This window comes from Zea mays, chromosome 7 (genome assembly GCF_902167145.1).
Source record: "Zea mays cultivar B73 chromosome 7, Zm-B73-REFERENCE-NAM-5.0, whole genome shotgun sequence".
NCBI lineage: Eukaryota > Viridiplantae > Streptophyta > Magnoliopsida > Poales > Poaceae > Zea > Zea mays.
Window position 1 is genome coordinate 154,977,459 of NC_050102.1, and position 27,897 is coordinate 155,005,355.

The 27,897-nt window shown below is 43.1% G+C and overlaps 1 protein-coding gene across 3 annotated transcripts in view; it reads left to right on the plus strand.

Annotated features, from left to right (window-relative positions):
• Nucleotides 1-17,481: 17,481 nt before the first annotated feature.
• Nucleotides 17,482-27,897, plus strand: part of LOC100284900 (MYND finger family protein) — a 32,719-nt gene continuing 22,303 nt past the window's right edge. For 2 of the 3 annotated variants that reach the window (XM_020540563.2, XM_035960622.1), the window contains exons 1-3: nt 17,482-17,798; nt 19,292-19,402; nt 19,675-19,793. In XM_020540563.2, coding sequence (XP_020396152.1) covers nt 17,691-17,798; nt 19,292-19,402; nt 19,675-19,793 — 338 coding nt within the window. In that variant the 5' untranslated portion in view covers nt 17,482-17,690. The remainder of the gene's footprint in view (nt 17,799-19,291; nt 19,403-19,674; nt 19,794-27,897) is intronic. The other variant, NM_001157795.2, reaches the window with a different exon arrangement.

Here is a 27,897-nt window from a genome sequence, read left to right on the forward strand (position 1 = left end):
CTACAAGGTTAGCACAAATATCTTTAGGGACCCAAATGCAAGTTTTGTCTCCCTTGCATTTTGCCCCTAACTTCCTAGCAATTACTTTTCTACCCTTTCTACAAATTGCAAATGAAGTATTCAAAGCACAATAAATTGTAGAAGGTTCATTCACTACTTTCCTAGGAGCATGAATAACATTCTTTCTAGACACATGATGAATAGCATTTCTCCTAGACATATTTCTTCCATGCATAACATGAGAACTAGAAGCAGTCATAGCATAAGAGTCATAAGCATGTGAATCAAACACATCATGACCTTTAAAAGCATTTCTAGAATATCTCCTATCATAGTACATAAAAGCATGGTTCTTTTGCACATTACTAGCCATAGGGGCCTTCCCTTTCTCCTTGGCGGGAATGGGAGCCTTATGGCTTGTTAAGTTCTTAGCTTCTCTCTTGAAGCCAAGTCCATCCTTAATTGAGGGGTGTCTACCAATTGTGTAGGCATCCCTTGCAAATTTTAGCTTATCAAAATCATTCTTGCTAGTCTTAAGTTGAGCATTAAGACTAGCCAGTTCATCATTAAGCTTGGAAATTGAAACTAGGTGTTCACTACAAGCATCAATGTCAAAATCTTTACACCTAGTACAAATTTCAACATGTTCTACACAAGAATTGGATTTATTTGCTACTTCTAATTTAGCATTTAGATCATTGTTGACACCTTTCAAAGTAGAAATGGTTTCATGACAAGTAGATAGTTCAAAAGAAAGCATTTCATTTCTTTTAACTTCTAAAGTATAGGATTTTTGTGCCTCAACAAATTTATCATGCTCTTCATACAACAAATCCTCTTGCTTTTCTAAAAGTATATTCTTTTCATTCAAGGCATCAATTAATTCATTAATTTTGTCTATCTTAGATCTATCTAAACCCTTGAACAAACATGAATAATCTACTTCATCCTCATCACTAGATTCGTCCTCACTTGAAGAAGCATAGGTAGAGTTGCGAGTACATACCTTCTTCTCCCTTGCCATAAGGCATGTGTGACGCTCGTTGGGGAAGAGGGTTGATTTGTTGAAGGCGGTGGCGGCGAGTCCTTCATTGTCGGAGTCGGACGAGGAGCAATCCGAGTCCCACTCCTTGCCTAGATGCGCCTCGCCCTTTGCCTTCTTATAATGCTTCTTCTTTTCCCTCTTGTTTCCCTTTTCCTGGTCACTTTCATTATCAGGACAGTTAGCAATAAAATGACCAAGCTTACCGCATTTGAAGCATGATCGCTTCCCCTTGGTCTTAGTCTTGCTCGGCTGTCCATTGCGACCCTTTAGCACCGTCTTGAAGCGCTTAATGATGAGAGCCATTTCTTCATCATTAAGCCCGGCCGCCTCAATTTGCGCCACCTTGCTTGGTAGTGCCTCCTTGCTCCTCGATGCCTTGAGAGCAATGGGTTGAGGCTCGTGGATTGGACCGTTCAACGCGTCATCGATGTACCTTGCCTCCTTGATCATCATCCGCCCGCTTACAAATTTTCCAAGAATTTCTTCGGGCGACATTTTGGTGTACCTGGGATTCTCACGAATATTATTCACCAAATGAGGATCAAGAACAGTAAAGGACCTTAGCATTAGGCGGACGACGTCGTGGTCCGTCCATCGCGTGCTTCCATAGCTCCTTATCTTGTTGACAAGGGTCTTGAGCCGGTTGTATGTTTGAGTTGGCTCCTCGCCCCTTATCATCGCGAACCGTCCAAGCTCGCCCTCCACCAACTCCATTTTGGTGAGCAAGGTAGCGTCATTTCCCTCATGAGAGATCTTGAGGGTATCCCAGATTTGCTTGGCGTTATCCAAGCCACTCACTTTATTATATTCATCCCTGCACAATGAGGCTAGAAGAACAGTAGTAGCTTGTGCATTCTTATGGATTTGCTCATTAATGAATATAGGACTATCCGAACTATTAAAGTGCATTCCACTATCTACAATCTCCCATATGCTAGGATGGAGAGAGAATAGGTGACTACGCATTTTGTGGCTCCAAAATCCGTAGTCCTCCCCATCAAAGTGTGGGGGCTTGCCGAGTGGAATGGAAAGCAAATGTGAATTTGAACTTTGCGGAATACGAGAGTAGTCAAAAGAAAAGTTAGAATTAACCGGTTTCCTTTGTTTGTCGTGGTCGTCGTCCTTTTGGGAAGAAGAGGACTCATCGCTGTCGTAGTAGACGATCTCCTTGATGCGTCTTGTCTTCTTCTTCTTCCCATCTCTTCGCTTGTGGCCTGAGCCCGAGTCATTGGACTTGTCATCCCTTGGCTCGTTGACGAAGGACTCCTTCTCCTTGTCGTTGATCACAATTCCCTTCCCCTTAGGATCCATCTCTTCGGGCGGTTAGTCCCTTTCTTGAAGAGAACGGCTCTGATACCAATTGAGAGCACCTAGAGGGGGGGGTGAATAGGTGATCCTGTAAAAACTTAAACTTATAGCCACAAAACTTAGATTAAGCGTTAGCACAGTAATTGCCAAGTGGCTAGAGAGTACTCAAAACACGATAACCACAAGAAAGCAATCACAGAGTTGACACGGTGGTTATCCCGTGGTTCGGCCAAGTACAAAACTTGCCTACTCCACGTTGTGGCGTCCCAACGGACGAGAGTTGCACTCAACTCCTCTCAAGTGATCCAATGATCAACTTGAATACCACGGTGTTTTTCTTTCCTTTGATCTTTTCCCGTTTGCGAGGAATCTCCACAACTTGGAGTCTCTCGCCCTTACAATTGAGTTCACAAAGAAATACGGAGTAAGGTGGGAATGAGCAACGCACACAAGACTCGAAAATCAGAGCAACAACACGCACACAAGTCGCAACAAGAGCTCGCAACGCAACACAAAGAGTTCACAACTCCACAAGAGCTCTATATGCTATCACAATGAAACGAATGCGTGAGATTGATGTCTTGGTGCTTAGAAGAGTTGTAGGAATGCTTGGTGTTCTCCTCCATGCGCCTAGGGGTCCCTTTTATAGCCCCAAGGCAGCTAGGAGCCGTTGGGAACAAATCTGGAAGGCCATCTTTGCCTTCTGTCTCGTGGCGCACCGGACAGTCCGGTGCACACCGGACACTGTCCGGTGCCCGATTTGTTTCCTTAAACAGCGCATCCGACCGTTGCTGTCAGAGTCAGATCTGCGCACCGTTGGCGCACCGGACATGTCCGGTGCACACCGGACAGTCCGGTGCTTCCTTCCGACCGTTGGCTCGGCCACGTGTCGCGCGCCGATCGCGCGGCCGACCGTTGGCCCGGCCGACCGTTGGCTCACCGGACAGTCCGGTGCACACCGGACAGTCCGGTGAATTTTAGCCGAAGTCGCCGGAGAAAAACCCGAGAGTGGCCTCTTCGGCCGAGGCAGCCTGGTGCACCGGACACTGTCCGGTGCACCACCGGACACTGTCCGGTGCACCACCGGACAGTCCGGTGCCCCAGACCGAGACAGCCCCTTGGCTGCACACAGCCAAGTCTTCTCTTCTCTTCTTCTTTCTGTTTCTAACACTTAGACAAATATATTAGTACACAAAACCAATGTACTAAGACTTAGAAACATACCTTTGTTGAAGATTTGCACTTTGTTCATCCATGGGCATTGATTTACATTTAAGCACTTGTGTTGACACTCAATCACCAAAATACTTAGAAATGGCCCAAAGGCTCATTTCCCTTTCAGAGGATCAGGCTTAGGACAATGAAGATGAAGATCAAGAGGATGAGCCACCTCAAGAGGAGGACAATGATCAAGGGGGAAATCAAGTCAATAAGGACAATGAAGATGATCAAGAGATTCAGGGTCAAAGACCGCCACACCCAAGAGTCCACAAGCGATTCAAAGAGATCACCCCGTGAACTCAATTCTCGGTGACATTCATAAGGGGGTAACCACTCAATCTCGAGTCGCTCATTTTTGTGAATATTACTCTTTTGTGTCCCCTATTGAGCCATACAGGGTGGAGGATGCACTAAGAGATTCGGATTGGGTGTTGGCTATGCAAGAGGAGCTCAACAACTTCACGAGGAATGAGGTATGGCATTTAGTTCCACGTCCTAATCAAAATGTTGTAGGTACCAAATGGGTGTTCCGCAACAAGCAAGATGAGCATGGTGTGGTGACAAGGAACAAAGCCCGACTTGTTGCCAAAGGTTATTCACAAGTCGAAGAGTGTCTTCCTCAATGGACTAATCAAGGAAGAGGTCTATGTTGAGCAACCTCCCGGCTTTGAAGATAATGAGTACCCTAACCATGTGTATAAACTCTCAAAGGCGCTTTATGGGCTCAAGCAAGCCCCAAGAGCATGGTATGAATGCCTAAGAGATTTTCTTATCATTAATGGTTTCAAAGTCGGAAAGGCCGATCCTACACTCTTTACTAAAACTATTGCAAAATATTTGTTTGTATGCCAAATTTATGTTGATGATATCATATTTGGGTCTACTAAGAAATCTACTTGTGAAGAGTTTAGTAGGATCATGATACAGAAATTCTAGATGTCTATGATGGGGGAGTTAAAATATTTCCTAGGATTTCAAGTTAAGAAACTCCAAGAAGGCACCTTCATCAGCCAAACAAAGTACATTCAAGACATACTTAACAAGTTTGGAATGAAGGATGCCAAGCCCATCAAGACACCCATGGGAACAAATGGGCATCTCGACCTCGACATGGGAGGTAAATACGTAGATCAAAAGGTATACCGGTCGATGATAGGATCTCTACTCTATTTATGTGCATCTCGACCGGACATTATGCTTTATGTATGCATGTGTGCAAGGTTCCAAGCCGATCCTAAGGAAGTTCACTTTAGGGCCGTGAAAAGAATCATGCGATATTTAGTTTATACACCTAAGTTTGGACTTTGGTACCCCAAGAGATCCACTTTTGACTTAATAGGATATTCTGATGCCGATTGGGCAGGGTGTAAAATTGATAGAAAGAGCACATCAGGGACTTGTCAGTTTCTGGGGAGATCCCTGGTGTCATGGGCTTCAAAGAAACAAAACTCAGTAGCTCTTTCTACCACTGAAGCCGAATATATTGCCGCAGGCCATTGTTGTGCGCAATTACTTTGGATGAGGCGAACCCTCAGGGACTATGGCTACAAATTGAGCAAAGTCCCTCTCCTATGTGACAATGAGAGTGCAATCGCATGGTGGATAATCCCGTTGAACACAGCCGCACTAAGCACATAGACATTCGGTATCACTTTCTGAGGGATCACCAGCAAATGGGGGATATCGAGATCGTTTATGTTAGCACCAAAGAACAAGTAGTCGATATCTTCACCAAGCCATTAGATGAGAAAACTTTTAGCAAACTTAGGAATGAGCTAAATATACTTGATTCTTAGAACTTTGATTGAAACTTCGCACATATAGCTCATTTATATACCTTTGATCATATCTCTTTCACGACTACGACTAATGTGTTTTGAAGTGTATTTCTATGCTAAGTCGTAGATTGAAAGGGAAATGGAGTCTTCGGTGAAGACAAGGCTTCCACTCCCCTCTATCGGTATCATTTACCCTTTGCCGTCACTCCACATCACTCTCAAATTGGTATAATCTTCCACTCATATTTAATTGTACCAATGGGGGGAGAAAGTAAAAAGGGCTCTCAACGTCTCCATTTTTGGCGATTAATGCCAAAGGGGGAGAAATATTAAGCCCAAAGCAAAAGGACCGCACCACCAAACTTCAAATTTTTTTGAAATGATGATTTATGTTTGTCTTTTCAATTGGTATCTTATGATAGGAATTTCTTCAATTGATATGATATTTTCAATTGGTAGATTTAAAGATGGAATTTCAAAACTAGTATCTAACTATAAGTTCCAATTGGTATCTATTAAAACCCTCTTAAAAACTAAGAGGAAAATTTTATTCAGGGGGGAGTTTTGTTTAGTCAATGGAAAAGCATTTGAAATAGGGGGGAGAATTTTCCAAATCTTAAAAATGCTTCTCGCAATCTTATTCATATACCTTTGACTATTTGCAAAAGATTTTGAAAAGAATTTGCAAAAACAAAACAAATGGTGCAAATGTGGTCCAAAATGTTAAATAAAACAAAGCAATCCATGCATATCTAATGAAATTATAAATTGGTTTAATTCCAAGTAACCTATGCACTTACCTAATGCAAACTAGTTGAATTATGCACTTTTATATTTGCTTTGGTTTGTGTTGGCATCAATCACCAAAAAGGGGGAGATTGAAAGAGAAATAGGGTTTAACCTTTTCCTATAAATAATTTTGGTGGTTGAATGTCCAACACAAATAATTGGACTAACTAGTTTGCTCTAGATTATATATTCTGCAGGTGCATATATAAAGGTTCAACACAAACCAATAAAAGAACAAAGTTAGGGTTCAAGTTCAAAGGAGCAAAGGAACCAAGTGTGCCCTGGTCTGGCGCACCGGACAGTGTCCGGTGCACCAGGACCGTACAACTCCAAACTTGTCACCCTCGGGTTTCTCTGGGCGTGCTCCGCTAAAATTCACCGGACTGTCCGGTGCACCAGCGGCGCAACGACTCCTTTGCGCAATGGTCGACTGCAAAAGCCGCTGACTCCGTGAACAGTGAAGAACAGTGCACACAGAAGTCAAAGCAGTCGCTAGAGGCGCACCGGACAGTGAACAGTACCTGTCCAGTGTGGCACTGGACTGTTCGGTGCCACTAGAAGACAAAGCTCCAACGGTCGACTGCGCCCGAACCCTAACGGTTGGGTGACGTGGCGATAGCAGCCCAACCCCAACGGTTGTTTGGTGGTTGAGGGCTATAAATACCCCCAACCAACTCCACTCCAACCATCCAAGCATTCATCACACTTCATTCAATACAAGAGCAAAGTGCAACACTCTAAGACATAAATCAAAGCCATCGATCCAATCAAAGTCCCCAATTCAATTCTAGTGCTTTAGGACTTGTGAGAGGATCGTTCTTGTGTTTCTTTGTTGCTCTTGTTGCTTGGTTGGATTTCTTCTTTCTCTCATTCTTATTCTCAAAGCCTTGTAAGAGAAGCAAGAGACACCAATCGTGTGGTGGTCCTTGAGGGGTCTAAGTGACCCAAGAAATCAAGGAAGAAAGTTCACTCAGTCTAAGTGACCGTTTGAGAGAGGGAAAGGGTTGAAAGAGACCCGGTCTTTGTGACCACCTCAACGAGGACTAGGTTCTTTAGAACCGAACGTTGGTAAAACAAATCACCCTGTTCATCCGCATTATTTCTTGGTTGATTTGTTTTCCCCTCTCTCCCGGACTTAATATTTGTTCTAACGCTAACCCCAGCTTGTAGTGTGTGCTTAAGTTTATAATTTTCAGATTCCGCCTATTCACCCGCCCTCTAGGCGACTTTCACTATTTTTCTCAGGTGCATAAAGTTCAACATAAACATACAAATAAAAAGAGTTGAAGGAATTCTATAAAGTTTGGAGCAAACAAGAATGGGCACAACCAGTAGAGCACCGAACACTGTCCGGTGCCCCAGGCTGCAGCCCTCGCGAACTGACCGCTCTCGGGTTTTCTCAGAGGCACCACTAAAATTCACTGGACTGTCTGGTGTGTCAACGGAGCAATGGTCAACTTCGCCCAACGGTCGACTGCGCTGACGAAGGAACAATGGATAGAGCAGAAGTCAGAAGTTAGAACGCATCGGACTGTCCGGTGTGCCACCGGACTGTCCAGTGCCGCAAGAGGACAAAGGACTTTAACGATCAACAGCTCCAAACCCCAACGGTTAGCTGACGTGGCACGCACCAGACAATGAACAGTGCCATGTCCGGTGCACCACTGGACTATCCGGTGTGCCCATCGACAGCAAAGTCAGCCAATGGCTAGAAAGTGGTTGAAGGCTATAAATACCCCCAACCACCTCCATTCAAGCCATACAAGCCTTCTACACTTCCCATTCAATGCAAGAGCAAAGAATACACTACAAAGACACATCAAAGAATTCAATCCTCTCCAAGTTACAAAAATCAAGTCAAGTGATCAAATAGTTTAGTGACTTGAGAGAGGGTGTTTTGTGTTTTCTTTGTTGCTCTTGTTGCTTGGATTGCTTTCTTCTTCTCACTCTAATTCTTCTAAGTGCTTTGTAAAGCTAGCAAGAGACACCTAATTGTGTGGTGATCCTTGTGGGGTCTTAGTGACCCGTGTGATTAAGAAGAAGCACTCGACCGGTCTAAGTGACCGATTGAGAGAGGGAAAGGGTTGGAATAGACCCGACCTTTGTGGCCTCCTCAACGGGGAGTAGGTTCCTTGGAACCGAACCTCGGGAAACAAATCACCGTGTTCATTTGTGTTGATCTCCACTACTCGATTTGTTTCTCCCCTGTCCTCTCTCTCTCTCTCTAAAGTTCCCTTGCTGATATTTTTTTGAGTTTGCTCCCAAAAATATCCGCATTGATCGAGCAACTCATAGCAAGAGGGACTATCTTCCGCACTCTGAATTCAAGATTATTTATTTCTAACCCTAACCTCAGGTGAAGTGCGTGTTCAAAGTTTGTAATTTTCACTTGCCTATTCACCCCCTCTAGGCGACTTTCAATATTGCTCCTAGTTTAATACACATCTCAAGAGAGAATCAAGTGAAGAGTTTTTATTTCTCCCCTCTTCTCATCCGAACTTGGTTTTAAGCCACTCTAACCCATTTATTGGACCAAGTTTGTGTTGTTTGGAGAAAGTCTTGTAGGATCACTTATTCTCCCTCCTTCTAGGTGCTCTCAGTGTCCCAATGGTAGATCGGGACTCAGGAGGTCTGCTGTGCAGTTTTAATGAAGACTTGTTTGAGGTGATTAATCATGAAATCGGCTCCTTCAAGATTATCAATCGTATTAAGCACAAAGAGATTAATAAAGAGTGGACCTTTATTAATGTGTACGGTGCTGCCCAAGAAGAGAAAGAAAGATACTTACGGTGTGAGCTTGCCTCCTTTTGCCATAGGTGCCACACCCCTCTCCTGGTGGGTGGAGACTTCAATATTATTAGAAGGGAGAAAGAAAAACAAGCCTGGTGGAGTAAACAAATGGAGTTGTCTGTTTAATGCTATTATTGATCAAGTAGGGCTTATTGAATTAGATCTGGGCAGTAGACAATTCACTTGGTCTAATAACAAACTTGACCCTACTTTTGAGATGGACATGTTTTTAGTTAGCCCTGATTGGGATCTGATGTTCCGAAATGTTATGGTGACCGGTTCAACCTGTTCTTTGTCTGATCATTCCTTATGCCTCCAAACTAGAAATACTTTAGGTAATAACAAAGACTTTAGGTATGAACTTTGCTGGAAGGGAGGGCAAACTTTAGACAGTTTGTGTCTAATAGTTGGAACTTGCCTGTTAAGGCGATCGAGAGGCTTGATGTTTGGAAGGAAAAACGAAAAGACTGAAGAAAACCCTTAAGGGTTGGCATATTAACATTGAAGGTAATTACAGAAAAACCAAGAAAATGTTGACTCAGAAAAATGATGTCCATGATAGTAAAGGTGAAGTTTCTGTCTTGTCTGATCAAGAGAGACAAGAGAAGTTGTGTTTTGAATCGGATCTTCGGAGGTTGCTAGCCGAAGAAGAAATTAAAATGAGACAAAAGGCTAGAGAAAAATTTATTATGGATGGTGATGAAAATACTAAATATTTCCACCTAAGAGCGAAAGGTAGAAGAAGATTAAAAATTCAATCCTTGTGCCAAGAGGGATTGATTATTGAGGGAGAAGATGGGATTAACAAAGTTGCCACAAATTTCTATAGAGAGTTATTTGGTCCTTCTGATATATCTCATATAAACATGAGAAACTTTAATATGACCAGGCTTGATGATAATGACAGATCATTTCTCACTGGCTCTTTTTTCTGTTGAAGAGGTTAAAAATGTGGTTGATAATCTTAAGCACAATAGTGCCTAGGGTCCTGATGGTCTCCACACTGTGTTTTTCCAAACTTTCTGGGATGTTATTATGAAGGACTTGCTAGCACTTTTTGGGGAGGTTGATGCCTTCTAAGATCTTTATTTTGACATTTTCATCTGCCCTTTCAAGAGTCTCCCTATGAAATATCTTGGGATCCCCATTGACTGTAAGAAGTTGGGGAGTTCCCATCGGCTGACCAAAGAAGAAAAATTGGGGGGAAATGGAGATGTGGAAAGCTAGGTTCCTTAGTATGGGTGGGAGTCACATCAATCAACAACAGTCTTTCTAATGTCCCTTCATACATGCTCTCTCTCTGCCTGGCATCTAATTATGTAATCACGAAGCTAGGCTTTATAAGGAAAAAATGCTTTTGCAGAATGGATTGAACACTAGAAAATATAAACTAGTGAACTGAGATTCAGTTTGCCAGCCTAAGGACTATGGTGGCCTAGGTTTGCTTGACCTTAGATGCATGGACACTAGTCTTTTGGTTAAGTGGTTGTGGAGGCTTGAGTCCTCATATGGTTTGTGGCAAAGAATTATTAAGGAAACGTACCTTAAAGATTCCCTTTTAGTTCAGACAAAGAAAAAACCCAATGACTCTCAATTCTGGAAAGGGTTGATGGAGGTCAAAGATTTATACTTTAAATTTAGAAGGAGAATTATAGGGGACACATCTAGTATGTTTGAGGACCTAAAATAGTCTTGTGATGCTATTATTTTGTCAAATACTAGAGATAGTGTTAGCTAGTCTCTAGGGACAAAATGTTTTTAGTCAAGTCGGTGTATCAAATGATGAGAAGGGTTTCCATAAAAGTACCTTTCGGTTCATGTGAAAAGCCAAACTCCCTAACAAGATTAAGATCTTTCTCTGGTTTTTGTTGAAAAACAAAATTTTAACTAAAAGAAATTTGGAAAAGAGGATGGATTGGGCCTGCGGATTGCAGCTTTTGTGGGATGGATGAATATTCAAATCATCTCTTTCTTGAGTGCTCGCTGCTCGGTGGCGAAGTATATTTAGAGAATTGTTCATATTGTCTTTAATTTACCTAACACTCCGGATAACATCAGCCAGTCGTTTGACGACTGGATTTTTTTCGTTTAAGAAAGATATCGGAAACTTGGTTTTAGTAGGGTATGGTGTTGTCATATGGGCGATATGAAAAACAAGAAATAAAGCTTGTTTTGATAGGAAAATGTGTTTAGACCCCTCCGATATGACTTACCCGTGTTGCTTTTGTTTGGATTACTAGGCAACGTTGCAGGTAGAGAAAGCAAGAAATATGCTGTTGGAATGAAGCCTGCTAATTCGAAGGACAGCAAATGAAGTCTTCAATTGGATGTGGGGCTGGGCTCCGGTGACCAGAAGTTTTTTGGGATGATCAATGGAAGCAAGATGGTGTCGTTCCTTGATTATGAAGAAGTCTAGTATGATGGGTTATGTAATGTCTGTAGCGGTTTGGTGGCTCTCTATTTTGAACGTTTATACATCTTTGTCCGGTTATAGCGGTCTGGGTGTTATGCTCAGTCGTTGTAAATAAGGCTAAAGTTCCTGGGTACTTAGTCTGAGGCTAAGGGTAGTTTGTCCCCTAGTTGGTTCTTACCAAAACTCCGCCATGTTTTCCTATTTCGTAATGACTAGTAACTGATGCGCGCTCCGCGCGCGTGTAAAACATAGATATTTGTATATACTGTAGACTATATATGTATCAAAGATATAACAACTAAATAAATTCATTACTTGGTTTGCGAAACAAAAAACTCATCTAAAATAGAGTTTGGTGAAATACGACTGCTAGTTATACCTGTTTCAACATTTGAAGTTGGATTGTTATATACGCACAAACTATCCCTGAAGGAAGCAACATGCATACATATATAAGGCTGTGCATAGTAGCATACGCTGTATATGGATATTGTTATCTAGTGAAACACAAGCGACAAATTATATTTTGTTTGGTTAGCAAATGAAAAGGCATAAAACTTAGATTGTTGTTATGGAAAAACATGACAAAGAAGGGTAATTTTTAGTATTGCAAAATCCACTGCTGTACCAATACGTGGAGACGATCTAGAAGTCTCTAGGTGCATCTGGTGACGAGCGAGGAATTCTAGCTGCAGCGCTTTGACTCGCTTCCGTGATGTGTTCGTGCTTCCCTTGCAGTGCTTCCTTTGCCGTTGAGGCAGTATCGAACGACTGTTGTGTTTCAAAAGCCGATGTGGACGAACGGTGGCGCATGTTTGCGTCTTGCTTTAATATATAGAGGGATTGATTATTGAGGGAGAAGATGGGATTAACAAAGTTGCCACAAATTTCTATAGAGAGTTATTTGGTCCTTCTGATATATCTCATATAAACATGAGAAACTTTAATATGACCAGGCTTGATGATAATGACAGATCATTTCTCACTGGCTCTTTTTTCTATTGAAGAGGTTAAAAATGTGGTTGATAATCTTAAGCACAATAGTGCCCTGGGTCCTGATGGTCTCCACACTGTGTTTTTCCAAACTTTCTCGGATGTTATTATGAAGGACTTGCTAGCACTTTTTTGGGAGGTTGATGCCTTCTAAGATCTTTATTCTGACATTTTCATCTGCCCTTTCAAGAGTCTCCCTAAGAAATATCTTGGGATCCCCATTGACTGTAAGAAGTTGGGGAGTTCCCATCGGCTGACCAAAGAAGAAAAATTGGGGAAAAATGGAGATGTGGAAAGCTAGGTTCCTTAGTATGGGTGGGAGTCACATCAATCAACAACAGTCTTTCTAATGTCCCTTCATACATGCTCTCTCTTTGCCTGGCATCTAATTATGTAATCACGAAGCTAGGCTTTATAAGGAAAAATGCTTTTGCAGAATGGATTGAACACTAGAAAATATAAACTAGTGGACTGAGATTCAGTTTGCCAGCCTAAGGACTATGATGGCCTAGGTTTGCTTGACCTTAGATGCATGGACACTAGTCTTTTGGTTAAGTGGATGTGGAGGCTTGAGTCCTCATATAGTTTGTGGCAAAGAATTATTAAGGAAACGTACCTTAAAGATTCCCTTTTAGTTCAGACAAAGAAAAAAACCCAATGACTCTCAATTCTGGAAAGGGTTGATGGAGGTCAAAGATTTATACTTTAAATTTAGAAGGAGAATTATAGGGGACACATCTAGTATGTTTGAGGACCTAAAATAGTCTTGTGATGCTATTATTTTGTCAAATACTAGAGATAGTGTTAGCTAGTCTCTAGGGACAAAATGTTTTTAGTCAAGTCGGTGTACCAAATGATGAGAAGGGTTTCCATAAAAGTACCCTTTAGGTTCATGTGAAAAGCCAAACTCCCTAACAAGATTAAGATCTTTCTCTGGTTTTTGTTGAAAAACAAAATTTTAAATAAAGAAATTTGAAAAAAGAGGATGGATTGGGCCTGCAGATTGCAGCTTTTGTGGGATGGACGAATCTTCAAATCATCTCTTTCTTGAGTGCTCGTTGCTTGGTGGTGAAGTATATATAGAGAATTGTTCATATTGCCTTTAATTTACCTAACACTCTAGATAACATCAGCCAGTCGTTTGACGACTGAATTTTTTTCGTTTAAGAAAGATATCGGGAACTTGGTTTTAGTAGGGTATGGTGTTGTCATATGGGCGATATGGAAAACAAGAAATAAAGCTTGTTTTGATAATAAAATGTGTTTAGACCCCTCCGATATGACTTACCTATGTTGCTTTTGTTTGGATTACTAGGCTACGTTGCAGGCAGAGAAAGCAAGAAATATGTTGTTGGAATGAAGCCTGCTAATTCGAAGGACAACAAATGAAGTCTTCAATTGGATGTGGGGCTGGGCTCCGATGACCAGAAGTTTTTTGGGATGATCAATGGAAGCAAGATGGTGTCGTTCCTTGATTATGAAGAAGTCTAGTATGATGGGTTATGTAATGTCTGTAGCGGTTTGGTGGCTCTCTATTTTGAACGTTTATACATCTTTGTACGATTATAGCGGTCTGGTGGTGTTATGCTCAGTCGTTGTAAATAAGGCTAAAGTTCCTGGGTACTTAGTCTGAGGCTAAGGGTAGTTTGTCCCCTAGTTGGTTCTTACCAAAACTCTGCTATGTTTTCCTATTTCGTAATGACTAGTAACCGATGCACGCTCCACGCGCGTGTAAAACACAGATATTTGTATATACTGTAGACTATATATGTATCAAAGATATAACAACTGAATAGATTCATTACTTGGTTTGCGAAACAAAAAACTCATCTAAAATAGAGTTTGGTGAAATACGACTGCTAGTTATACCTGTTTCAACATTTGAAGTTGGATTGTTATATACGCACAAACTATCCCTGAAGGAATCAATATGCATACATATATAAGGCTGTGCATAGTAGCATATGCTGTATATGGATATTGTTATCTAGTGAAACACAAGCGACAAATTATATTTTGTTTGGTTAGCAAATGAAAAGGCATAAAACTTAGATTGTTGTTATGGAAAAACATGACAAAGAAGGGTACTTTTTAGTATTGCAAAATCCACTGTTGTACCAATACGTGGAGACGACCTAGAAGTCTCTAGGTGCATCTGGTGACGAGCGAGGAATTCTAGCTGCAGCGCTTTGACTCGCTTCCGTGATGTGTTCGTGCTTCCCTTGCAGTGCTTCCTTTGCCGTTGAGGCAGTATCGAACGACTGGTGTTTCAAAAGCCGATGTGGACGAACGGTGGCGCATGTTTGCGTCTTGCTTTAATATATAGAGGGATTGATTATTGAGGGAGAAGATGGGATTAACAAAGTTGCCACAAATTTCTATAGAGAGTTATTTGGTCCTTCTGATATATCTCATATAAACATGAGAAACTTTAATATGACCAGGCTTGATGATAATGACATATCATTTCTCACTGGCTCTTTTTTCTGTTGAAGAGGTTAAAAATGTGGTTGATAATTTTAAGCACAATAGTGCCCTGGGTCCTGATGGTCTCCACATTGTGTTTTTCCAAACTTTCTCGGATGTTATTATGAAGGACTTGCTAACACTTTTTGGGGAGGTTGATGCCTTCTAAGATCTTTATTCTGACATTTTCATATGCCCTTTCAAGAGTCTCCCTATGAAATATCTTGGGATCCCCACTGACTGTAAGAAGTTGGGGAGTTCCCATCGGCTGACCAAAGAAGAAAAATTGGGGAAAAATGGAGATGTGGAAAGCTAGGTTCCTTAGTATGTGTGGGAGTCACATCAGTCAACAACAGTCTTTCTAATGTCCCTTCATACATGCTCTCTCTCTGCCTGGCATCTAATTATGTAATCACGAAGCTAGGCTTTATAAGGAAAAAATGCTTTTGCAGAATGGATTGAACACTAGAAAATATAAACTAGTGGACTGAGATTCAGTTTGCCAGCCTAAGGACTATGGTGGCCTAGGTTTGCTTGACCTTAGATGCATGGACACTAGTATTTTGGTTAAGTGGCTGTGGAGGCTTGAGTCCTCATATGGTTTGTGGCAAAGAATTATTAAGGAAACATACCTTAAAGATTCCCTTTTAGTCTAGACAAAGAAAAAACCCAATGACTCTCAATTCTGGAAAGGGTTGATGGAGGTCAAAGATTTATACTTTAAATTTAGAAGGAGAATTATAGGGGACACATCTAGTATGTTTGAGGACCTAAAATAGTCTTGTGATGCTATTATTTTGTCAAATACTAGAGATAGTGTTAGCTAGTCTCTAGGGACAACATGTTTTTAGTCAAGTCGGTGTATCAAATGATGAGAAGGGTTTCCATAAAAGTACCCTTTAGGTTCATGTGAAAAGCCAAACTCCCTAACAAGATTAAAGTCTTTCTCTGGTTTTTGTTGAAAAACAAAATTTTAACTAAAAGAAATTTGAAAAAAGAGGATGGATTGGGCCTGCGGATTGCAGCTTTTGTGGGATGGATGAATCTTCAAATCATCTCTTTCTTGAGTGCTCGCTGCTCGGTGGCGAAGTATATTTAGAGAATTGTTCATATTGCCTTTAATTTACCTAACACTCCAGATTACATCAGCCAGTCGTTTGACGACTGAATTTTTTTCGTTTAAGAAAGATATCGGGAACTTGGTTTTAGTAGGGTATGGTGTTGTCATATGGGCGATATGGAAAACAAGAAATAAAGCTTGTTTTGATAATAAAATGTGTTTAGACCCCTCCGATATGACTTACCTGTGTTGCTTTTGTTTGGATTACTAGGCTACGTTGCAGGCAGAGAAAGCAAGAAATATGCTGTTGGAATGAAGCGTGCTAATTCGAAGGACAACAAATGAAGTCTTCAATTGGATGTGGGGCTGGGCTCCGGTGACCAGAAGTTTTTTGGGATGATCAATGGAAGCAAGATGGTGTCGTTCCTTGATTATGAAGAAGTCTAGTATGATGGGTTATGTAATGTCTGTAGCGGTTTGGTGGCTCTCTATTTTGAACGTTTATACATCTTTGTCCGGTTATAGCGGTCTGGGTGTTATGCTCAGTCGTTGTAAATAAGGCTAAAGTTCCTGGGTACTTAGTCTGAGGCTAAGGGTAGTTTGTCCCCTAGTTGGTTCTTACCAAAACTCCGCTATGTTTTCCTATTTCGTAATGACTAGTAACCTCCGCGCGCATGTAAAACATAGATATTTGTATATACTGTAGACTATATATGTATCAAAGATATAACAACTGAATAGATTCATAACTTCGTTTGCGAAACAAAAAATTCATCTAAAATAGAGTTTGGTGAAATACGACTGCTAGTTATACCTGTTTCAACATTTGAAGTTGGATTGTTATATACGCACAAACTATCCCTGAAGGAATCAACATGCATACATATATAAGGCTGTGCATAGTAGCATACGCTGTATATGGATATTGTTATCTAGTGAAACACAAGCGACAAATTATATTTTGTTTGGTTAGCAAATGAAAAGGCATAAAACTTAGATTGTTGTTATGGAAAAACATGACAAAGAAGAGTACTTTTTAATATTGCAAAATCCACTGCTGTACCAATACGTGGAGACGACCTAGAAGTCTCTAGGTGCATCTGGTGACGAGCGAGGAATTCTAGCTGCAGCGCTTTGACTCCCTTTCGTGATGTGTTCGTGCTTCCCTTGCAGTGACGTGGACGAACGATGACGCATGTTTGCGTCTTGCTTTAATATATAGAAATTTGGGATCTCCCTTCTAGTTATAAAAATATTGTCTATAAATAATTATAAAGTTTATGGATTTGTCTGGAATAACTTTCTCTAGAAATTTGGACTCCTAAATAATATAGTTATTATAAAAGAGGACATATCCAGTGCACATGGAAGTTTTGTGCACATGGTGCACATATTAAATCATTAATATCCATTTCAGATTTAACGTCTCTGGTTGATCATTATAATTTATAAATAACACTTTACACCACTACAACCTATCACATCGCAGAGTGCCATTAGCAAATATACCAAACAATTATAAACGTTAGATTTAAAATAAGTGATAATGATTTAATATGTGCATCATTTGCACTAAAATTTCATGTGCATTAGATACCTTCTCGTTATAAAATTTGGTGTAGTGAAAGATAAAAGAGGATAGGATCGATTTCTTCCGTCCCGACGATTCGCAGATTTTACATTCTGATTTTGGACGATTTTGGTAGAAGCTATTTTCACGGAATCGGACTCCAACCGAAGTGTTTGAGTGGCAGAAGCCGATTCCCACGGTCGGAATCTGGCAAGCCGAAACAAACAGGCTGACTGGGTTGGCTTCCGGTTTCGGCGATGGAGTGCGCGGCGAAGGGACTGGCCGCGGAGCCGTGCGCCGGCGGCGTCGCCGATCGGCGGTGCGGCGGCTGCGGAGCCGTCGCCTACTGCTCCCGCGTCCACCAGGTAGGTCATACCATTTACACTACTCTTGCGTTTGACATTCAAGAGGGTTTTGGAGGAGAGGAAGTTGGCACCGACGATCTGTGGAACTGGAGTTGTTCTTGGATTCTTGAAATTCGGAGGGGATAGTGTTATGAATCAATACGACACAAAGTAGATCAAACAAAGATAAGACACAGATTTAACGTGGAAAAACCCCTCCAAGCGAAGGGGAAAAAATCACGGGTGCCGGACAGCAGCAATATCACTATTTTTCGGATGGTTACAGATCGCTGAAAATTTACAATAAGGTGACATCTCCTGCGGATTACAAGTGAATTTATAGATGCGAAACTCTAATGTGAGTAGGGAACGATACGTACCGCGGGGGGCGGAGCCCCCTGCACCCCTCCGTCCCAAGCCTCCCGGCGACGGGTCTCCGCTTCGCTCGCCAACTTGGCCGTCTTCTCCAGAATTTGAATCACAAACTCAACAGATAGTAGTAACAGATAGTAGTGGCTCTTGCAGTTGGGACGTGAAATTCTGCAGAAAATTGTTGGCCTAATGGATTCTGTTCAGTGTAACTATGCGTCATGTAATGTTTCAGCCCACAAGAAGAGATAATACTTGACGAGCATCCCTGGTTCTTGGCTTCTCACAGCCACCATTGTGATGGCCTTCATTTAGAATTCAAACAAGGATAGATAGGTGAAGTTTTGAGTTCACTCCTTCATTTAGAATTCAAACAAGGATAGATAGGTGAAGTTTTGAGTTCACTTTGCATTTTTGCAGTGATTATTTTTCTTAGTCAATGAAGTTTCTGAAAGTGGGGTTTTGGTCACTTTGCATTTTTTTATTTTTTTACAACTATCTAGGAGAGCCGTGTCATTTCATTAAGGAAGGAGAAAGAAACATTACATGGGGGGTGGGGGTGGGGGGGGGGCAAGGGCCAGAACCCAACACTCCTAATTACAGCCGCGCCACACAAACACTAGAACTGGACAACCCCAGGGAACCTGTTTAGATGCCCTGCTCGCTCATCCTGGCGGCAATCCATATGGCGTATAGTAACTCTAGATACTTACAAGTTACAACATATCTTGAAATACACCATTTCTTCAAGATAGTCTGACAAATTGTATAAGAAATTCATTCATGAAGTTCTAATGACACTGCAATTGTCAATAGTCTGACAAATTGTATAAGAAATATTGTCCATGAATTCATTCATCTTCTTTTTTTTTTGGCTTCATAAAAATGACACTGCAACTGTCAACATCACATAAATTAATTATTAAACAAGGTAAATACTAACTTGCTAATGAAGTTCTAATTCTCTTTTACAACCCCAAATGAAAGTCCCTGTGATGAGATCTCCACTGACTGGGTCCAGAAAAGTTCGGTGCTTAAGGGAGAAAATTGAACTGTGTTTATCTGCCAAGCACTCATGCTATGTTGTTATTATTTTTTTTTACATTGCCTTTTCTTACTGGTATATACTATTCAAAACCTTTCAGATTATACATTGGAGGGTTCACAAAGAAGAATGTGAAAGGTTTGCAGAACAAATGAGGCACATCAATGCGCTGAGCCAGTTTCCATTCACATTCTTGGAACCTCCTGCTCTGGTACTTTTCTGTACCCATTGTTTTTTTTCATAGCTAAGATCTTCTGGGTTGCTATTACCTCCCTCGAAATGACATGGTGGAAGGTACTATAAATTTCAGTGCCTTGCTTCCTAAACTGCACTTTGCCCACATGGACTGTCTATTTTTTCTCTACTTTTTTATTGTACAAGCTAATTATATACATTATGCATCAATTATTTGATACAGATAAAGGATTCATGCATTTATGCTTAATTATTATCTAGTTCTCTCACAAGTTGTTCCTTTTTTAGAACCATGAATTCCCAAGTGCAAGGTGCTTATTTTTGCAATCAATCAAACTTCACCAAAAAGGACTCTGGAAATCTGAATGTATATGTGGCCGAGATGTTGCTCCTTTGAAGGGCTTAAGGTTTTTTTTGCTGAAATTCTATCACTCCCTCGTTTTTTGTTTTGAGTTTTTAAAAGCAACAATTTGCAATGCTGTTATGAGATTTTAATCCTTATCTGATTGACAGTTCTTTCTAGATATCTTAATTTCAATTTTACACCCACAGCTTGTTTTCTTTTATGTCATCAAATTTGAACCAGAAACATGGTGGATTGGCCATTTTGATTTGGCACCAGAAACACTGGGCACATTCTTGTTTTCTACCTCATTTATTTAATCACAGTTTTGGTTCTATATAGATTGATCTGAATAATCATGGTTCGTAGTTGCATTCTTGCTCTCTTCTTCACTCTTTTTTCTCGAACACGCAGGAGAACCGCGCATCACTATATTAAGAGGAAAAAAGAGTCCAAGCTGGATCAAAATGAACAATACAAACTGACATAGCCACCTAAGGCGGCCCCATACACCAATACATAAAAAAATCAATGAAAATAGAGAAAAACAGCTCAACCAGACTCAACTAAAGACCTAGGATAGGGGCAGTAAGAAGGGAGAGCTCCCCTGCCAGACCCCAAACATCCTTCTCTTGATTAGCTTTCCTGAGAGCCACATTCAGGTCCGGATTCTGCCCATAAAAAACACAACTATTTCTGTGCTTCCAAAGAGTCTAGGCACCAAGAATAATTAGGGAATTCAGCCCCTGCTTAGCTACACCACTAACATGGCTGCTGGCCCATACCCACCAATCCATGAAGCTGCCATCCTGATTTTGTGGTGCATGTTGTTGGAGATTTATTTGTAATAGCAGCTGAAACCAAAAATCCCTGGCAAAGACACAATAGGCCAACAGGTGATCGATTGTTTCTTGCTGCCAAAGGGGGCAACGATCTGGATGGTCCATGCCTCTCTTCCTCAACCGATCAGCAGTCCAGCACTTCCAAAGAGCAGCTAGCCACAAGAAAAAATTGCATTTAGCTGGAGCCCAAGCCTTCCATATCCTCTCCGCAGGCTCAAACTAGACAGACCCAAGAAATAAACATTCATACACTGCTTTTGCCGAGTATTTCCCATTTGCAGCTAGCCTGAACACATGTTTATCCACCATTCCCATTTGCAGCTCAACATCTCGCAGGAGATCCCAAAGTGATAGGTAGTCCACTATTACACCCACTGAAAGGGCCCCTTTGATATCACGAATCCAACCGCCCTCTATAATTGCTTCTTGAACTGTTCTTTGATTAATACTCCGCTTAGGCACCGCTGCTATGAGCCTTGGGGCTAGTTGTCCAATGTTTTTCCCTTGGAGCCAGTTATCTTTCCAAAACAGAGTTGTAGCCCCATTTCCAATCTCTCTATAAAAGAAAGTGGAGAAGAATAATCTGATTTTTTCAGGAACCTTAACATGAAGCATTGACCAAGGACAGTTTGGGTTAGTTCTTTCCATTCAGAGCCATCTCATTCTCAAAGCCCAGCTCATCTCCTTAAGGCCTTGTTCGTTTGTGCCGGATTGGTGGGTCGGAACGATTCCTAACCGGATTGCTTCTCTAATTTATATAAACTTTGATTAGCTGGAACGATTCCGGGTGCAATCCGATAGAAACGAACAAGGCCTAAGACTAAAAATACCTAGGCCTCCAAGTTCTATGGGCCGACACATCCTTCCCCAGGCAACAGCGCAGTGATCTCCCCTAGCCTCCTTATGACCTCTCCACAAGAACCCTTTCGAATCTTGTCAATAGCTTTCAAAGCCCAATGAGGAAGGTCAATGGCCATGGCCAAATAAACAATCATTCCTGTAAAAACATACTACACCATAACTCTTCTGCCAGCCTTGTTCATTAAATCTGCCTTCCACCCCGGAAGCTGAGCTGCTATCCTATCAATGATATATTGGATGGCCGATCTCGGAAGCTTCTTCAAGGAGAGAGGCACTCCGAGATATTTACAAGGGAAGCTCGATATCTCACAAGGCAACATCTCCTGTAAGGTTGTTGGGGCGAAGGCGAAGACGCCACCCTTCGCTCGAAGCCTTCGCCGTGGTTGTTGGTCCAACGGAGACAAGACAACGGGCAGGGACACCCTTCGCCAGATACGACATCGGACGAAGACCTGTGACGAGGTCACCCTACCGTGCGGCCTCGTCCAACATGGAGGCCCACGTGTGATCCGGCCCATTGTAACAGGCCCTGCGTGGCCGCTGCGCGTTACAGGCCTAATTTGTAAAGGCATCCCTGTAATTACAGTCTGTAACCCCGCTTTATGGGAATATTCTGGGGATAATCTAGGTGTCTGAGGGCACATGCGTCCTTAGCCCAGGACGCTGGGCACTCAGACACCTATAAATACCCCCGCACAGTGCCCGTGAGAGGCTAGATTAACATAGCTATTGCCATCTTGCGCGAGAACCCTGCTTACGTCACTACTCACACCGTTGGATCCCCTTGCAGCAGAGAGCAAGTTCCAACATTTGGCGCCCACCGTTCGTGCTACGAAAAAACCACCCGCGATGGCACCCAAGAAAGCTAGCTCGAAGGCTGACGAGGCTGCGAAGGCAGCACTACTTGCCGCGAGAAAGGGCAAGGCCCTCGCCCTCACCCAATCCACCCACCAAGAGGCCACTGAAGACGACGTTCTCCGCGCCCGCGAAGGCGACGTTCTCCGCGCCCGCGAAGACGACACTCTCCGCACCTGCGGCCTTGAAGGACAATCGCAGCCTCCCCGAAGACGCCACCCTTCGCTCGAAGCCTTCGCCGTGGTTGTTGGTCCAACGGAGACAAGACAACGGGCAGGGACACCCTTCGCCAGATACGACATCGGACGAAGACCTGTGACGAGGTCACGCTACCGTGCGGCCTCGTCCAACATGGAGGCCCACGTGTGATCCGGCCCATTGTAACAGGCCCTGCGTGGCCGCTGCGCGTTACATGCCTAATTTGTAAAGGCATCCCTGTAATTACAGTCTGTAACCCCGCTTTATGGGAATATTCTGGGGATAATCTAGGTGTCTGAAGGCACATGTGTCCTTAGCCCAGGACGCTGGGCACTCAGACACCTATAAATACCCCCGCACAGTGCCCGTGAGAGGCTAGATTAACATAGCTATTGCCATCTTGCGCGAGAACCCTGCTTACATCACTACTCCCACCGTTGGATCCCCTTGCAGCAGAGAGCAAGTTCCAACAAAGGTCTCAACCTCAGATTGACCACACTGAATAGGAAAGCCACTACTTTTTTGAACATTATTTCGAAGTCCAGAAGCATCTCCAAACAGCTGCAAAATATCCAAGACCATACGGATGTCCTGGGATAAAGGGCGAAGAAACAGGACAACATCATCGACATAGATAGAGATTCGATGGTTAAGAGATATAGATGTTAGGGATTGAAGCAGCCCTTCAACTTCTGCTGCCATCACCAAGTGGCCTAGAACATCCATTACAAGAATAAAAAACATAGGAGATAACAGGTCTCCTTGCCTAAGGTCTCTCCTGTAGAAGATAGTGTCTCCTGGTGACCCATTGAACACAATCCGCACAGATGATGAAGAGAGGAGACCACTGATGATTATCCCTCCAAATCTGTCCAAAATCAAGGTGCCTCAGAACTTCCAATAGAAATGGCCAAGAGTCCGAATCAAAAGCTTTAGAAATGTCTAGCTTGAACAATAGACTAGCATCCTTTCGCTTATGCAGAAAGCGAGCAGTTTGTTGCACTAACATGAAGTTATCCTGGATAAAACGCCCCTTAATAAAGGCACTCTGGTAGAGGGAGACCAAATCATGTAAACGACCAGCAAGACGATTTGCCAACAGCTTAGTAAAATTTTTAGCAAAACTATGCACCAAACTGATAGGTCTGAAATCTTTTACAAGATGAGCTCCTTCCTTTTTAGGCACAAGAGTGATAAAGGCTGAGTTGAGCTTATTGAAGTTACATAACTTTCTACACCAGACTGCAGAGACTGCCATCATAAAATCTGTTTTAATGATGTCCCAACAAGCTTTACAAAAGCCACTGTAGAATGATGAAAGTGGTTGTTCTATTGCATAGAGAAGGGGTTACAATATATAGACTCAACCCTAACCCTAATGGGCCGGCAGCCCAACAGTGGTGCCGGCCCACACACACTCACACACACAGTCTAACAGCCACCAGTAAAACCATCTGGTCCTGGGACCTTGTCTGAGGGGATTTGCTTGATGGTTTCCCACATTTCCTTTTCAGAGATAGGGGTATCCAAGCCCGAGAGGTCATGCCTAGAAATACTCAACTCCTGCAGGTTGATAGAACGATCTCTATCCAAACTGCAACCCAGCAAATCTGAGAAGAAACCATCCACCAAAGCAGCCTTGTCCTCATGCTTGGTTAGAACTCGATTATCGTCCACTAACCTGGCAATGAATTTTTTTCTTTTTCTATGACGGGCGTGAGCATGAAAGAGTTTAGTGTTGGCATCTCCCTCCTTCAACCAATTCAGTCTAGGCCTTGATCTAGCAATGGTTCGTTTGAGAGAAGCTAGGGCCAAAGAGTGCTTGGTAAGACAGTTCTTCAACCATTGCTCATTTGGTTGTAGCTGTCTCAAATCTTGGGCAATTTCTAACTGGTGCAGCATTTCTCTGGCCAGGGCTAGCTGAGAAACAACATGACCAACCTTCTTTTGACTCCAACCTTGAAGCTTCCTTGCTGCAGCCTTTAATTTTAAGTCAAGAGTAGAGAAGGAACAATTATTTGCTGGGATAGAATTCCACGCTTCTTGCACAGCTTCCTGAGAACCACTAAGCTTAGGCCAAAAAGGCTCAAAGTGAAACCTCCTCTTTCCCATTTTATTGTCATTTAAACCTAGGAGCAGGGGGCAGTGATCTGAATCATTAGAGGCCGAACTCTGCAGCATTACATTAGGGTAGAGATCCTCCCAGTCTGCTGAACAAAGCACTCTATCAAGCTTCACCAAAGTGGGGGAAATCTGCATATTGGACCAGGTGTACTTACAACCGACCAGAGGTATATCCTTAAGAGCCAAATCATCAATTAACCTTTTAAAACATCGCATCAAGGTCCGATTCAGATTTCCATTATTATTGTCTTCATCCTTATAAATAAGATTAAAATCCCCGCCAATAGCCCAAGGACCAGAGCAAGCAGTCCTAAAATCTCTTAGTTCCTGCAGGAATAAAATTCTGTCTTCATTAAGAAGAGGTCCATAGACCACTGTTAACCACCAGGGAGTTCCCACACCAGTGCATAGCTGAACTGAAACAATGTGATTGCCCAACCTGCGATTTCCAGTAGCCCGAACCTGCTGTTTCCAGGCAATCAGAATACCTCCACTAGCTCCTATAGAAGGAAGCACCACATAATCAGAGAAACTGCCCACCCCCCCCTGAATGGACAGAATAATTCCCCTATCAACCACCTGCATTTTGATCTCTTGAAGACAAATAATATCTATCTGCTCGGAGTCCAGCAAGGTACGAACAGAATCTTGACGAGCTTTAGAATTCAACCCCCTCACATTCCAGAACAAGATCTTTTTTGGATCCATAGAAACAAAGTAGAACAAACAACCTTAAGGACCAAACAACACATTACTGACAAGAAAGTGCTGGATCACTCAGATCGGCTGGAACAGACCACCCAAACAGGGCAGCTAAGGCAGCCACATGTTCATCAGATAATGGTTGGTGGAAAAGTTTAGCATACTCCTCTAGAGCATGTGAACTAATACCTTCATCATCAACGATAATCCTCAGGGCTGATTTGGTGATTAGGGATCCCTATGGGATCCATGGGGGAGGAATCCTCTTGCAATTTAATTTTGAATAGCAAGAGGATTTCTTCCCTTTGGGATCCCCGGTCACCAAATCAGCCATCAGGGTTTTTAATGCAATAGTGCCTTCTTCTTTGTGTGTTTGGGAAGGTCAGTAAGCCCGAATTCCACCTCAGCACCAGCCACACCCCTACTGCGCCTAGGAGCAGATTCCACCACCGGCTTAGGGGGTCGCCATTTTTGGATGGCCGAGGCTGGTAGCAGACTACGGTTGCAAATAGAGACCCTAGCAATGAAATTCTCTCTTCTTGCAGCAACTGGATCACAATCTAACATAGTGGAAGGAGCAGTCTTGTCTACTGATGAAAGCAGCATGACCTGTCCAACATCTTCAGTGTAGGAGTTTACCTGTGCTGCCTGAGGGGGACCAGAATCTAACTGGGGATCATCTCCAGCGCTCAACTCTCCTTCATCTGCTCTCTTAGCAATATCAATCTTGAGATTTCGTCTTTTATACACTTTCAGCGGGGTTGAAGCAGTAACAAGAGGGAGAGGGGACATGACTGACCGGGAACATAGGGCAGGTAACCCTCCTTCCTCTGCTACAGAGAGTGGGGGAGGTCCAAAGGAGCATACCTCAGGCCCAACAATCACTTCACTCTCCATATTAAATTCTGGACACAGAGACGTCGCATTGGGCACTGTGCAGGGGATCAAAGAAGCCAACACATCTTCAATTCTTCCACATGGATTTCGACCAACACAGTCCCCAATCTTGGAACTCGTCAAGAGAGGAACCATCGCCACTGGGGTACCTTCCCCCTGCGTCTCCATCACCGGAGAAGAGTTCTCCAATATAGGCATCCGGGATCTGAGCACCGGAGAGGATCTCTCATTCTCAATGACGTAGCCATTGCAGCTAACGTCGGAGGCTGATCGACCCAATCGATCCCATGCAGAGACCCACACGGATCCATCCTTCTGATTGTCATCACCACCAGTCACCATTGGTGCCGACGCCACTAGGGTACCTTCCCCCTGCGCCGCCATCACCGGAGGAGAAGAGTTCTCCAATATAGGCATCCGGGATCTGAGCACAGGAGAGGATCTCTCATTCTCAACGACGTAGCCATTGCAGCTAACATCGGAGGCTGATCGACCCAATCGATCCCATACAGAGACCTTCACGGATCCATCCTTCTGATTGTCATCACCATCAGTCACCACTGGCGCCGTTGCATCCATAGCACCACCATCATGAGAGAAGGAACTTGGGTTCTCTGCTTCAATATCCCTTGACGTAGACTGTTGGGCATGGAATTCTCCTGGCCATTTGGCCTAATAACCTTGATCTTGATTCTGTATCTAAGAGCATGTTTGGAGGTGGCCTCCCCACCTTGAACCACTGGCTCCACAATCACCAAGTCCCTGAAAGCTGGAATTTCCATCGCATTGAAGCACCACAGTGACAACTTAAACGAAGAGAAATCTACTCTGTTACGTGTGTCCTCCTGAACCTGCCTCACCCAACCATAAGGACTGAGAAGCCCTTCCACAATTGTTGCCTCCCAAGCATGCACTGGTAATCCACTAAGCTCCACCTCAACAAGCTCAGAGAGAGATGCAGCATCAGCTTCCCAAAACCTACTCCAGCGACGGAAATGAAGTTTGAAGGATTCGTTCTCAGGAGGATGCTCAGAGCTGTTGAGCAGCCTAGCTGCTGTATCAGCATCTTCCAAAATAACAAGGAACACCTTTGAACCAATTCTGCATAAATTGCCCTGCTCCACTACCACATCTAAGCTTGCTGAAATCACATCACGAACAGCTTCCACAGGAACCACTGGATGGTTGCAGACTGTCGTAGCAAGAACAGCACACCGCAACCCAAACTCTGCACGTCCAAGACGATCAGACCAGTCCATGACACAGGGAGGTGGCAAGGCCCCGGTGGGTGGGGGGGGGACCATCATCCAGAAAAATCGCCGGAGAGGTCACTCCACGGTGCCCTGACTGTCCTTATCAGGCTTATCATCATTATTCCTTCCTCTCTTTCTATTGCGAGGCCTTCTTCTTTTTCGTTCCTGACTGGATTGCGCAACAGCTGCTGTCTGCACTGCATGGGATTGAGAGCCTGCCGGCTGCGGCGAGATCCTCCGCCAGACAGGTGCCTTAGACCCAGCAGATCCCTTCATCTGAGCCGGAGGCCTCATTGGATTCTTGAGTTGATCAGTGCCTGGATGCTGAAGCCGCTTCCAAACTGACACACGGTCCGCCAGAAGCCGCTCTTGCCTAAGGGAGCAGTGATATGACCTGTGCCCGACCTTCCGGGCAGCGAAAACAGCATGTTCTTGA